Raw genomic sequence first — 13,630 nt, forward strand, 5'->3', positions numbered from 1 at the left:
TGCTGTGAGAGACTTGGTCAGCTTCTATGTTCTTTGCGTTTCATTTACTTGGAAAAGTAACATAAAATTAAATGTATCTTATCCAAAATTTGTGGAGGAAGAAAAGTTGGTTTATTGTCTCTCTTGAGATGCTAAAGGGGAGACTGCCCAAGTTATTTGCTGAAGTACCAGAGATATTAATTAGAGTAGAGGTTGATAACTAGCTCTACTCCCAAGGCATTTTCAGATTTCTGCTAGATGTAAGTGCTTCTTGTACTTGTCATGCTTTTGTTTCTTTTGTATATTGGGAATATATATATGCGTTGGCTGGCTACAGTTACTTAGGAGAAATTGTACAAGACATTGAATGTTTAAAATTGAGCTCCTGAATTTATGAGCAGTCTTTTTTTTTGGCAGCTTTGGAGGATGGTTCTCACAGAAGAGAAAAAATATGAACCATTAAATTCAGACACTCTTTCAATAGTAACGGCTTGCAGCAGGCTTCATCTAGTTTTGATCATGTTCTGCTGCCTTCATCTGGTTTCCCTGTCAGGTCAACAAGAAACCGGGTTTGTCTACAATGGCTTCCATCAAGCAGATCTCCATATTGATGGAATCGCTAGAGTCCTTCCTGGTGGGATTTTGCAGTTGACAAATGATTCACAGTTTAAAATGGGTCATGCTTTCTTCAACATGCCATTTGATTTTGATCCATATTATACCATCTCCTTCTATACACATTTTGTGTGTGCGTTGGTGCCTCTTCAGCTGGGAACTAGTGGCGGACACGGGGTGGCTTTTGTTTTATCTCCTTCTATGGATCTCTCTCATGCACTCCAAGCTCAGTACTTGGGCGTCTTCAGCAACCCCACAAATGGAACTTCCCCTCCTCAGCTGATAGCTATTGAGCTTGATACCATTGAGTCATTAGGAATTGATGTGGTGGAAAAGCCTCATGTTGGGATTGATTTGAACAGCCCAACATCTATTGAATCCACTCTCCCGTCTTACTTTTCCCATGCCTTAGGGAAGAATGTAAGCATAAATCTCCTGAGTGGTCTGCCTATCCAGGTTTGGGTGGATTACGATGGAGCCTCCCTTAACGTTACTCTGGCCCCTATAGATATACAGAAACCAGATCAGCCTCTTATGTCAAGGCCCATCAATCTTTCAGAATTTTTTCAAAATAAAATGTTTGTTGGGTTCTCTGCAGCAACAGGGCAATTGACCAGTAACCAATTTATACTTGGGTGGAGTTTCAGTAGAAGCAAAGAACTATTACAGAACCTGGACCTCTCTAAGCTCCCTCAGGCTCCTCTTCCTAGAGAAAAACAACATCCTCTTCTGTCTCCACCGCTTATTGGTTTGGTCATCTTATCGGTGATCCTAGTGCTGCTGGTTCTCGGAGTAGTTTATTGGTACAGGAGAAACAAGTACGCGGAAGTGAGAGAATCGTGGGAAAAGGAATACGGTCCACATAGATTCTCCTACAAGTCTCTCTACAAAGCAACAAATGGGTTTGGAAAAGATTGTTGTGTTGGGAAAGGTGGGTTTGGAGATGTGTACAAAGGAACTCTGCCCCTAAGTAGGCATATAGCTGTGAAAAGACTGTCACACAATGCAGAGCAAGGAATGAAACAGTTTGTGGCTGAAGTTGTGACTATGGGAAGTTTACAGCACCGGAACTTGGTTCCTCTTCTCGGGTATTGTAGGAGGAAAGGCGAGTTGCTTCTGGTCTCTGAGTACATGCCCAACGGCAGTCTTGACAAGTACTTGTTTCATGACCAAAACCCATCTCCTTCATGGTTGCAAAGGATTTCTATTCTTAAGGACATCGCCTCGGCTCTAAATTACCTTCATACAGGAGCCACGCAAGCTGTTTTGCACCGGGATATTAAATCTTCTAATGTTATGTTAGATTCTGATTTCAATGGAAGATTAGGAGATTTTGGTATGGCCAGGTTTCATGACCCAAGAGCCAACTTATCTGCAACAGCCGCTGTGGGAACCATAGGTTACATGGCACCTGAGCTAATCACAATGGGAACTTCTACAGAAACTGATGTTTATGCCTTTGGTGCTTTCCTTCTTGAAGTAAGTTGTGGGAGGCGGCCTGTGGAACCGGAGCTGCCAGTGGAAAAGCAATACTTGATCAAATGGGTCTGTGTATGCTGGAAACAGGCTTCTTTACTTGACACCATAGATCCAAGATTGGGAGGAGAAACTTTATTCAAGGAAGTTGAGATGGTTCTTAAACTTGGATTGCTCTGCACAAATGCGATACCAGAAGCAAGGCCTACCATGGGACAAGTGGTGCAGTACCTAAACCTGGACCTACCCTTGCCAGATTTCTCGCTGAATAGTCCAGGTATTGGAGCGTTTATGCCAGTGTCAATGGAACCATCATCTACCATTAGTGCCTCCAATTCAAGGAGCACATCAATACCTATGTTTGTTACTCATACAATCCTGAGAGGGAGTGGTAGATGAGAGATATATTTATGAAACTGTGTGTGCTCTGCATCTAATGTCTTGAGCTACTTAAAATGTATTTACCCAAGAAACAATGGTGTTGGCGGTTATAATTGTATCTGTGATCTTGTGTGCATAGTTTTTTTCAAGTGAGAAAGTGGCCAAAAGAGTTTATAAGATCGTATAATATTGGTTAACTTTTTTTATGTTAGTAGATGATCATCAGTTGACATTAATATATTAGATAGTTAACTCTTTTTTTTGCTTGTGAGGCTTGAACAAGTCTCTGTCCGTAGTATTTGTTGACGTGAAACAATGTGTTTATTTGAATTCGTTTGTACATGAGCTAGTAGAGTTTGCTGTGTTTTCCATTCTTGGTGTAAAAAAATATTGTACACTTACTAAGAACAATGTATTCACGTAACATATTCATCTGAAACATAGTATGCTTAGTAAATTAGATTAAAGCAAACAGAACCTGAGAGTTTTCAAACTAATCAGTGTCACCTCTTTTTCTATGCAAGCGACTGTCGGCTGCGTCGAAATTTTTGTCTTATTCGAAGGAGTCCAACAACAGTGTTAAATGGCCCAGAGAGAAATCAAAGAGACACCAGCCCCTTTTAGTGTAAACGAGCCCATTAGATAGATACTTTAAACGGTAAGAAACGTCCCACATCGCCATTCTAAGAAGAAGAAGCTCTGTTTATATAGGTCTCGAGTCTCGTACATGATTGTCCCTTCGGGGACATCCGATAAAATTGGAACGATACAGAGAAGATTAGCATGGCCCCTGCGCAAGGATGACACGCACAAATCGAGAAATGGTCCAAATTTTTTTTGTTTCCAAAATTTTCTAGAATTTCAGTTTTTGGTGAAGTTGCTACCTCAACCTCTGCTGCAAAACTGTCTATTGGGAAAAAGAAAATGTGGAGTCGTTTTAATGAAAATCTTGTCAAGTAATCCCCCTGAGAAGGCAAAGATGGTTCTAAAATTTGGGGGTGGGGGGTGGTGCTATGCCAGAATCAAGACCTGAAACTCCCTTGTCTAGCCAGATTCTCCAGGAATGGTGGGGGCTTTTATACCACTCTGGATCTTAAACTCTTGAGCCAACTATGTCGTTGCTGATTGATGATGATATACGCATCTACTAACATGCTGTTGTACTAAACAAACTAGGCTTACCGTAAAAAGGAGATGAAAATTAACAATTAACAAATCAACTTACAACATTATTATCCTTCTTTGGAGAAAAGCGACTAATCTCTCTGTCTATATAACCCTATGATTTGGAGAAAAAGTTGAGAAATCAAACATAAACTTCTCTCTACACAAAAAGAAAAAAGAAGCAATTTGAGGTCAGTGCGAAGGCCTTCTGAGAGAACAAAAAAAAGGATCTCATCTTTATTCACCAGAAACTCCGAGGTATCAAAGACGACCATCTTGACTCTTTCCCTGCATCAGAAACAGATCCAGCAGAGTACCTCCGAGACTTATGAATCCTCATTTTAACGCCAGGAACTTTGCGTGCAATCGCTTGCCATATCATTTGGACTGCATCATCAACCCTTGACGGGAAATGGAACTCATAGAACTTCTCCACTTCCTTCAATCTATTCCACATCCTTGTCCACTCCTCCTTGGTGATTCCCCGAATCAAGTTAACCAGAAAGTTGTCTTTCAAGGCATCAGAGGTGCGGACAAACACGGAGAACTCAGAGTAATCAATAACGTCCTCGAAAGGAAGCTCAATGTCGTCACTGATAATGACAGGCACGCAGTGGCTTGCAATGGCGTCAAAGAGACGGTTAGATGAAGGAGTGTCTCCGGCAATGTTGAGGCAGAACTTGGAGTTGTGCATTCCTTGGCTTGCTTTGTTTATGCCTCCGTTTCTCACGCTCCCAAACGAGAAATGCACGTCTTTCTCATCTTGCAACAGGTAGAACAACTCCTGACGCACAAACCCACCCTGAGATGTATATATATATATATGAGCAAAAAGACTATCTAAGAACTCAGCAAAAGTAAAAGGGAGTAGAACTCACATCTTTCCTGTAGATGGCACCCTGAAAGTAAAGCAGAATGGGTCTGCTATCGAAACCAGAGGAATCGTTTTCGTACGTTTTGATGACATGCTTATAAGGCGCAATGACATCTTTCTCAACGTTTGCAACAGTAGGAGGGTACCTTCCGAAGTCAGAGAGTATAAACATGGCAGGGAAGAGCTTGTTTCTAGCATCCAACATGCTATTGGGATGATGAGCAAGGACCACATGGTCTCTACCACCTGACCTCTTCCACTCCTCCTGAGCAGTCAAGAAAGCAACAAGCTTTCCTTGCAAATCCTTGTTTCTGCTTGTTTTCTGGTGAGGATTCACCTTGGAAAACCGATTGTAACTCAAGGAGGAGAAAAAGGGAACAAAGATAACATCAGCGTCGGTAGAGTTATAAACTCTTTTGGCAGCAATGGGTCTAGCACCGTTTGGATACTCGGACGCAAGAAGATCCAAGGTGAGCCAATACTCAATGCTGTGCTGCAAATTCAAGCCACCAGGGTAAGGAGGTATGAACTTGTGAACATCGGGCCATACACTCTTTCTCTCAGGCTTCCAATTTAGCAATCCGAAATGAAACTCCGGATCCATGTCGTACATGAAGACCTTGAGAGGACCTGTTCTCTTCTCATCTTCAACGCATCTGCAATCATCTTTCTTCGCGCCGGGATCGCGAACGAATGATTTGGATTGGAATGTGGAGCCAAGGAAGCGGTTGTGAGCGGTGGAGCGCAACACAAAGTAGCAAGAGAGAGCGAAGAGGACCGTTGTGAAGACGAATAGGCAAAGAAGCAAGTTTCGGGCTACGTACCCGATCGTGGAACCGTTCTTCTCCGGCATTGCCATAAGGGGAGAGAAATCAAACACACGCAGCTAAGCTCACATAAGGAGGGAGAGCGTGCTCAGACTGTTCTTCTCTCTCTCTGACACCAATTTCATCTCTCATGGAGCGGCGGACAAGGAGGAGAGTAACAAACGGAACGGTGCTTATTAAGAGCTTCAGGGATCGTCAACTTTCCTATTATTAACTCTTTTAATTTGTTTTGTTTTGTTTTTCTAAGAGTAATTATTACTATTTATTTTTTTTGTACAAGGTAGACCCAACAATAATTCAGAGTCCAGTTATTGAAATAGCTAAAGCAAGATGGGACCAAGTTTGGGCCCAAAACTTGAAAGTCGAAATAACTTTCTTTTGCCAAAAAGTAAAGATGGGACCAAGTTTTTTGTCAAATATAACATGTGTGTATGTTTTAAACAAGATGGGACCAAGTTTGGATCCAACACCTAACTAGAATCAGGTCAGCCCACGAGAATAGTTTTTCACTTTTTCTTGATATTTTTTGTAAATACCAGTCAATTTTTCAAACAACACATACCTGTTTAGGTCCTCTGTTTACAGATCCTAAATGCTAAATGTAATACTTAAAATCACTATCTAAAATGATAAATATCACATTTGGATTCAGATATTTAAAACAATTGTGGATGATTTGGACAGTGTTGAATTGTTTTTTTTTAAATTAAACTATGCAAACAGGTAATTTGATAGCAGTTGGTTGTCAAAAAAAAAAAAAAACCCAAGTCCACACCTTCAATAATCAATTCGGATAACTCGGTTCGTGTATACAGCAAGCATGGGTTTGACAAAGAGAGCAGGGGCTTTACCGGATGCTTCTTAAGCACGTTACCACCATTTCTTCTTCCCTTGGCCTCGCAACTTAACTACTCAAAAGTTCACAACACACCTTCTTCTCTAACTAAAGTCGTATAGCTGCAGAGTCTTTGTCTTTTCAAGACGTTTCCTGCCCAATAATTGTTTCCTTTGAGGGTATTTCGCTTTAATTTACTCCGACTTGATATTTGTTAAAATAAGAGTAGACCAAATACTTTTCTTAATGACTTTTTAGTTTTTAGTAGATTTTTTATTTTTTATTTTAAATCAAAGAAGACTTGTATATTATTTGTAGAGTAACTCTCACGGTTAGATATAAAAAACAATTCTAAAGTCAACTCTCTGATATATGCCTAGAGGGAATATTTTTCCTGAACTTTGAACGTCGAAACTGTCATTTGAGTCTCTCCCTTATGCATTATATGACCTGATCAAACAAGGCTTACCTCTTGTGTCTCGTTAACCAATGGCTCAAAGATTGCATCTTCTTCTCTCTATAATCTTGTTTGTTAATTTGATTCGCTTTTCAAATCAACAAGACTTAAGTTTCGTCTACAACGGCTTTAACCAAGGCCAAGGCGATCTTCTCCTTGACGGTCTTGCAAAAATCCAACTCCCAGGTGGACTTTTGCAGCTAACCGATGCCACGGCTCAGCAAAAGGGTCACGCTTTCTTCAACCGTCCGTTCGATTTTGGTTCAGCTTCTTCATCACAGTCTCTATCTTTCTGGACTCATTTCGTTTGCGCTTTAGTCCCTAAACCAGGAGCTGACGGTGGTCACGGGGTTGCCTTTGTTCTATCCTCTTCAAAGGATCTCACACAAGCAGACCCAACTCAATACTTAGGACTCTTCAACATCTCAACTAATGGGTCTCCTTCTTCTCAGATTCTAGCCATCGAGCTGGATACCGTCGAAAGCGCAGAGTTTGACGACATCGACAAAAACCATGTCGGTATAGACGCAAACAATCTCCACTCTGTTGTGTCTGCTCCAGCTTCTTATTATTCCGACAGAGAAGGAACGAACAAAAGCTTGACACTCTTGAGTGGAGATCCTATCCAGGTGTGGATTGACTACGAAGATACTCTACTCAATGTTACATTAGCTCCTCTAAGAAACGAGAAGCCAAGTAAGCCTCTTTTGTCAAGAAACATCAATCTCACATCAGTTTTCCCGGATGGAAAAGCATTTGTCGGGTTCTCTGCAGCAACTGGGTCACTGATCAGTTACCAGTACATCTTAGGATGGAGTTTCAGCACAAGCAGAGTTTCATTACAGAGCCTTGACTTCTCTAAACTTCCCACGGTCCCTCGTCCTAAGATACCGAAGAAAACATCTTCTCTGCTTATTATTCTACTGGTTATACTCGGCCTCCTAGTAATGGCTGTTCTTGTAGGAGTTTGTGTGTACAGGAGAAAGAAGTATGCAGAAGTCAAAGAGCCATGGGAAAAGCCATACGGTCCACTTCGCTATACCTACAAGTCTTTATATAAAGCAACAGGAGGGTTTAGAAGAGATGGCCGTCTTGGAAAAGGAGGTTTTGGAGAAGTCTTTAAAGGAACTATGCCTCTTGTAGGAGATATAGCGGTTAAGAGACTATCACACGATGCTGAGCAAGGGATGAAACAGTTCGTTGCTGAAGTTGTGACGATGGGTTGTTTACAGCACAAGAACTTGGTTCCTCTTCTAGGGTATTGCAGGCGAAAAGGCGAGTTGTTGCTGGTCTCCAAGTACATGGAAGGAGGTAGCGTTGATCAATATTTGTTTCAAGATGATAAACCACCTCTTTCGTGGTCTCAAAGACTTGCGATTTTGAGAGATATTGCATCTGCGCTATGTTACTTGCATACGGGAGCTAGTCAAGTTGTTTTGCACCGAGATATCAAAGCTTCTAATGTCATGTTAAATGGAAACTTACAAGCGTTTTTAGGAGATTTTGGGATGGCTAGGTTTGATGACCGTGGCGCTAACCTCTTAGCAACGGCAGCTGTTGGAACCATAGGTTACATGGCCCTCGAGCTAACATCATCAGGAACTTCAACTAGAACCGATGTGTATGCATTTGGTGCATTCATGCTTGAAGTAACGTGTGGGAGGAGACCATTTGATCCCGAGATGCCGGTTGAGAAGAGACATTTGGTCAAATGGGTTGTTGAATGCTGGAAAAGGGGCTCTTTGGTTGATGCTATAGATAGAAAATTGGGAGGTAAATTCATACCTGGGGAGGTCGAAATGGTTCTGAAACTCGGCTTGCTCTGTACAAGTATTGTACCTGATTCACGACCATCAATGGAACAAGTGGTGCAATACATAAACAGACACCAAATGTTGCCTGATTTATCTCCAGATACTCCCGGAATTGGAGTTTCCACGCCAGTGTTAATGGGAGTACCTTTCCTGGCAATTTCTTCCACTTCAGGGATCTCATCAGCATCACCACCATCGGTTTCTTCTTCCCCTGCCAACAACTCAATGTTCATTTCTCACACAATCATGTATGGTGATGGAAGATGAAATCTGACAACTCGATCGCGTGTCTCTTTGTCCGTAATCTATAAACTCTGTATAGTTGTATTAGTTCTGTTGTAGAGAAATCTTTATTTGGGACACAAGTAATCTATGTAAAAGTAAGATGTATAAATATTTCTCTAAATGGCATGTATTGTTTATGTGAACTAGGTGGTGTTTTATAAATCTATACTATAAACATTATAAATACTTTTATATATAACTCTATACCATATACCATATAAAATACAAAAATATCTTAATTTAAAAAATTATATTAAACACGAATTGAGAACTTCATATTTTAATTTTTAAAAATTTGCAACAAATTTTCAAGAAAAAGTATAAAATTTAAACCTATTAAGAATCCCCCATTGAAAATTTTGTTATCAATAATTTAAGAATTTTATTATAAAAATATATGAATATATACTAATAAAAGGAATCTTTTGAGGCTCCATAAAGCGTCCACATAATCATATAATCATATTATTCGAAAAAGCCACGTGACATCATTACTATTATTACATTATAACATTAAATCACATTATTACCATTTAAATATATAAATATATAAATACGAAATATAAGTAAATATACATTTATATATATAAATATATAATATACGAAATGTAAGTAAATGGAAATTTAAATTTTTAAATATATAATATACGAAAATAATAATAATAAGTAAATACACAATTCAAAAAATAGAAATACTACATTAAACATCTATCTTAAAATGCAAAAATTAAATATAAGTAAATATACATTTAAATATGTAAATATATAATATATGAAAAAATAATAATAAGTAAGTACACAATTTAGAAAATAGAAATACTATATTAAAAATGTAATATACAAAACTTTTTGAGACTCCATAGAGCGTCCGTCCACATCACTATAGAATCTTTATTCGAAAAGAAGTCACGTGGCGTCATTACTATTATTACATTAAATCACATTATTACCATTTAAATATATAATATATGAAATATAAGTAAATATACATTTATATATATAAATATATAATATACGAAATGTAAGTAAATGGAAATTAAAATTTGTAAATATATAATATACAGAAATAATAATAATAATAATAATAATAATAATAATAATAATAATAAGTAAATACACAATTCAAAAAATAGAAATACTACATTAAACATCTATCTTAAAATTTTAAAATTAAATATACATTTAAATATGTAAATATATAATATATGAAAAAAGTAAGTAAGTACACAATTTAAAAAATGGAACTACTACATTAAAAGTAACAATATAAAAATGTTACTATTACATTAAACAAAAAAGATGTATAGTTTTACATCAAACAAATAATAAGTAAATACACAATTAAAAAATAGAAATACTACATTAAACATATATCTTAAAATGTAAAAATTAAATATATGTTAATATTATGTATATTAATGTAAATTTATTATACGTAATTTTACATTAAAATGTAATTTTATTTTCCATTAAAATGTAATAATGCCATGTTTATTATGTATAATAAACTGTATATTTATTATGATGCTAAAATGTAAAAATTAAAAAATAGAAATATTACATTAAACATATATCTGAAATAATGTATAGTTAACCAAGTGGTCTTGGCCTAGTGGTAAAGGGGTTCCAGCTGAAGCTTCCACCCTGGGTTTGATTCTCCTTGGCCACCCATAGATGCCTTAAGTGGCAAGAAAACCCGGATTTCTATGGGCTTCTTGATGATTAGTCATTGGGCCTAGAAAGCCTTTGGGATCACACCAAGGTTTCCAAAAAAAAAAAGTATAGTTTTACATTTTAATTATTTTCAAATATTTTAAAGAAATGGTTACATCAAAATATTAGTAAATATTAAATTAAACATATATCTGAAATAATGTATAGTGTTATATTTTAATTATTTCCAAATATTACATCTATCTGAAAAAAAACAAATTAGAATAAGTAAATATAAAATTTTAGAAAATAATACGAAGTAAAAATACAATACAAGAAATGAAAATATTACATTAAATATCTATTTGAAAATGTGTAGTTTTACACTTTTATTATTTCCAAATATTTATCTCGCTCTGAGATACATCGCTATAAAATCTATTTTCCCACCAACATCAACCTCACACACATCAAAAAAGACTCCAGCAAAAAAAAAAATTCCTCCACCATCGATCCTTGCCGTCCCAAAAACGGTCGACGACATATGTCGATGTGTGGTGTTACTTCTATGAACTAAATCAGATCAGCAAGACAATATTGGGAGCAGACCAACGGATCTCAGGAGAAAATTCTTAAATTTATATATGATGAGTACAAAGCTTTGGAGGTGATTTGGAAATAAGCACTATATGATGATTTACTTATTAACAATGTAAATGAAGAAAACTTGGAAGGTACTGGCTTGGCAATTCATTCAGCTCAACTCTGCTATGGGGGATGCCCCCTCTCAGCTAAAAACAGCAGATACCCCCAATAGTGCAGCTTTAAGGACCGACAAAGTTGAGGTACAACCTAAATAACATCAATGAATATATTTGCACACGTTATTTAAAATGTGTTTTCCATTTAGCAAACTCTAATAATCAGTAGTCACACATGAATAATTCATGGTTCCATCGTGTCTTATACGTGAACATAATTGCACTAACATTTGAATTGTCTTGAAGATTCTGCTGCAATTGAGTATGATCTAATGTACATTTGAACTGATAAAATAAATTGATTGTTGCAGCTACTTCTCAATCTTCAGTCTAATGATTCTTCTCAACTATCCCATGTCAGAAAAAGAAACAAAAATGTAGGAGATAATATGTTTTAAGAAAGTTGAAATCCTTGTATATTTTATAATAGTACATAAAACTAAATAAACTATTTGATTTGTCATATAAGGTAAATGCATTGTATTTATCTTATGTATATTAATTTATAAGATTTTTTGTGATTATCTAAAGTTACATTTATGAATTTTGAAATTAAAATTAGTTACGATTTGGCTTTTCATAAAATAAATAGAACAATGTTATCACACATTTGAACAAAATATGTTATACCATAAAATAGATATGAGAATACAAAATTTATTATCCTGATCATGGTTCCCTTACAAAGTTATTAAACTTTTGTACTTTGAATAAGGGTTTATGATATAACGACTGATAGAATATCACTGACACATGATACAAATACACATGAGCTTTTATTATATGGTATATAGCAGTATATATGAATTTATGTTTTCGATATCATAATGTGACACTATCTGTAAATGGCGTAAGATAGAAGAACGTTAAGATATATTTAGTTTTGAAATTAAGTAAACCAAACTGAGCACAAATCATAACTGACAAATTTCAATTAATTTGCTTTGATATTATATATTGGATCTATTAAAAGGTAAAAAAATCAAAAGATAAATAAAATCATTTATTATGATATAGTTAGAGAAATACAAGGGAAGACCAAAAAAAAAAGTTAGTCTAATGAAAGGTCTAAACAAGTTTCGTAGGTAGATTTTTTAGGAGTTCTTTCCTTTTAATAGTATAGATTCATACGCCCACTACGAGATCTTCAATTGCGTTGTTTCGTGGCGATATCGGGTATAAATAGGTTCATATCCCTCTTTTGAGAATCTGCGATCTCAACATCTCTCTGCCACTCATCTCTTATACTCATCTCTCTTTATGGCTGATTGTTCTGAGTTATTATTTCCCGGCGAACTGTTATTATTTTCCTGTGAACTTTGTCCTGTTTATTAGCACAGATATTGTTTTCTGGTTGGGAGGACAGAAATTGTCAATAAACGCGGCGAGCAAAAATCAATATCTTTCCTTTTTTTTTCTGATGATATTTAAGCTTTATAGTATACAATACCACTAACTATTTGCTTTACCTTTTTCGATCCTGATGTTGTGTTAAGAGTATGATGCAGTATCTACGTTTGTATGAGATGATCATGGGAGTATTTAGGTAAACTTAAATCCCACATTTTTTTTCAGGTATAACGTTTTCTCTGCGGTTACATTGCTGCATATCTTTTTAAAAAACGGGGTCATCAATGTTTTCATATCAAATTTTAAGCCATTTAAGGCTACACTTTCAGGGCTGTGACTTTGTATGTGGTTCATGGTGGGCACAGATTAGCTTTGGAGAAGAACGAACAACGATTGATGCAAAAGGTTTTGGTTCATCAAATGGCGTCTTCGTTAGCTAAAGATTCAAAGTTTGTTGTTGCTCTTGCGGCTGCTACTGGGAGTTGATGGAGAGGTGTAGAACATGAAGCTTTCATTGGATGTTTTTGTTTTGGTTTCTCATCCATCGAAAACGGGATGGCTTTTTCTACTCTATCGAATTTTAGGTGTAACTTGGAAAAATATGAAAACTGAAGTGAAAATCATATGCATTCAAGAAAATTTAATTGCCATTTGTTTTAAGTGATTAGAAGAAGGTTGATTCAGTTGAAACAACCAAGGGAAAAGATTTGTGAAAATATGGTCATCGCTTGGAAGCAAGACATCCCTTATCAAACATGCTACAATAATACAATGATCTGTTATCTCTGTTCGGCTATACAATTTTTTTAAAGAAAACCAGTTAACTCATATATCTATATTATTAAAACTGAAGTACACTTTAGTAATGTTTGGAAACATGAATAGTACTATAACTGAAAATTGTTTGGAAACGAAGATAGCAGTACTACATTAATTGTATTTCCATATTTCACTCATATTAATTATATTGTCTTAACAATATTTCACATCATTAATTATATTACCATAATAATAATAGTGTAGATTTTATTTAGTAGTTAATCAATATTAGTTTTGTGTCAATTATAAAATCAAAAAAAGTAAAATAACTGAGTTTTGTATAAGGTTAAGCGTTTGTTTTAATTTGTTTTACTATAACATTTTTTTTTTCAATCAGTGA

At 36.1% G+C, this 13,630-nt stretch overlaps 4 protein-coding genes, 1 long non-coding RNA gene and 1 other non-coding gene across 7 annotated transcripts in view; 4 read left to right on the forward strand and 2 right to left on the reverse strand.

The window, feature by feature from the left end:
* LOC103873306 overlaps positions 1 to 13,630 on the reverse strand; it is a 728,778-nt gene that overhangs the window by 405,984 nt on the left and 309,164 nt on the right. The window lies entirely within an intron of this gene.
* LOC103873420 (L-type lectin-domain containing receptor kinase I.3) lies at positions 3 to 2,662 on the forward strand. The gene is made up of 2 exons (XM_009151827.3): positions 3 to 239; positions 397 to 2,662. Exon 2 carries the CDS (start codon positions 406 to 408, stop codon positions 2,467 to 2,469), a length of 2,064 nt encoding a protein of 687 aa, XP_009150075.1. The 5' UTR covers positions 3 to 239; positions 397 to 405; the 3' UTR covers positions 2,470 to 2,662.
* LOC117126363 lies at positions 3,185 to 3,287 on the forward strand. Its single transcript, XR_004448932.1, has one exon. It is a non-coding gene; the product is annotated as a U6 spliceosomal RNA (small nuclear RNA).
* On the reverse strand, positions 3,630 to 5,582 carry LOC103873421 (probable arabinosyltransferase ARAD1). Of its 2 annotated transcripts, none has more exons than XM_033272617.1 (2): positions 4,494 to 5,582; positions 3,630 to 4,399 (listed from the first exon to the last, which is right to left on the reverse strand). In XM_033272617.1, exons 1-2 carry the CDS (start codon positions 5,346 to 5,348, stop codon positions 3,857 to 3,859), a joined length of 1,398 nt encoding a protein of 465 aa, XP_033128508.1. In that variant the 5' UTR covers positions 5,349 to 5,582; the 3' UTR covers positions 3,630 to 3,856. The 2 variants fall into 2 exon arrangements, with proteins under 2 accessions (XP_033128508.1, XP_009150076.2); XM_009151828.2 differs by having other exon boundaries at positions 3,630 to 4,417.
* On the forward strand, positions 6,204 to 9,848 carry LOC103873422 (putative L-type lectin-domain containing receptor kinase I.1). The gene has a single exon (XM_009151831.2). The coding sequence runs from the start codon at positions 6,641 to 6,643 to the stop codon at positions 8,687 to 8,689; it is 2,049 nt and encodes a 682-aa protein (XP_009150079.1). The 5' UTR covers positions 6,204 to 6,640; the 3' UTR covers positions 8,690 to 9,848.
* Positions 9,980 to 13,257, forward strand: LOC108872336. The gene is made up of 2 exons (XR_001959115.2): positions 9,980 to 12,696; positions 12,788 to 13,257. It is a non-coding gene; the product is annotated as an uncharacterized LOC108872336 (long non-coding RNA).

This window comes from Brassica rapa, chromosome A06 (assembly GCF_000309985.2).
Source record: "Brassica rapa cultivar Chiifu-401-42 chromosome A06, CAAS_Brap_v3.01, whole genome shotgun sequence".
NCBI lineage: Eukaryota > Viridiplantae > Streptophyta > Magnoliopsida > Brassicales > Brassicaceae > Brassica > Brassica rapa.

What these genes read in the sequence shown, in the direction of transcription:
- LOC103873420 (XM_009151827.3), top strand. Translation starts at nt 406, where the DNA reads ATGGTTCTCACAGAAGAGAAAAAATATGAACCATTAAATTCAGACACT.
- LOC103873422 (XM_009151831.2), top strand. Translation starts at nt 6,641, where the DNA reads ATGGCTCAAAGATTGCATCTTCTTCTCTCTATAATCTTGTTTGTTAAT.
- LOC103873421 (XM_009151828.2), bottom strand. Translation starts at nt 5,348, where the DNA reads ATGGCAATGCCGGAGAAGAACGGTTCCACGATCGGGTACGTAGCCCGA. An exon ending in GTGCCATCTACAGGAAAGAT is followed by an intron (nt 4,418 to 4,493) that starts GTGAGTTCTACT and finishes TATACATCTCAG; the next exon opens with GGTGGGTTTGTGCGTCAGGA.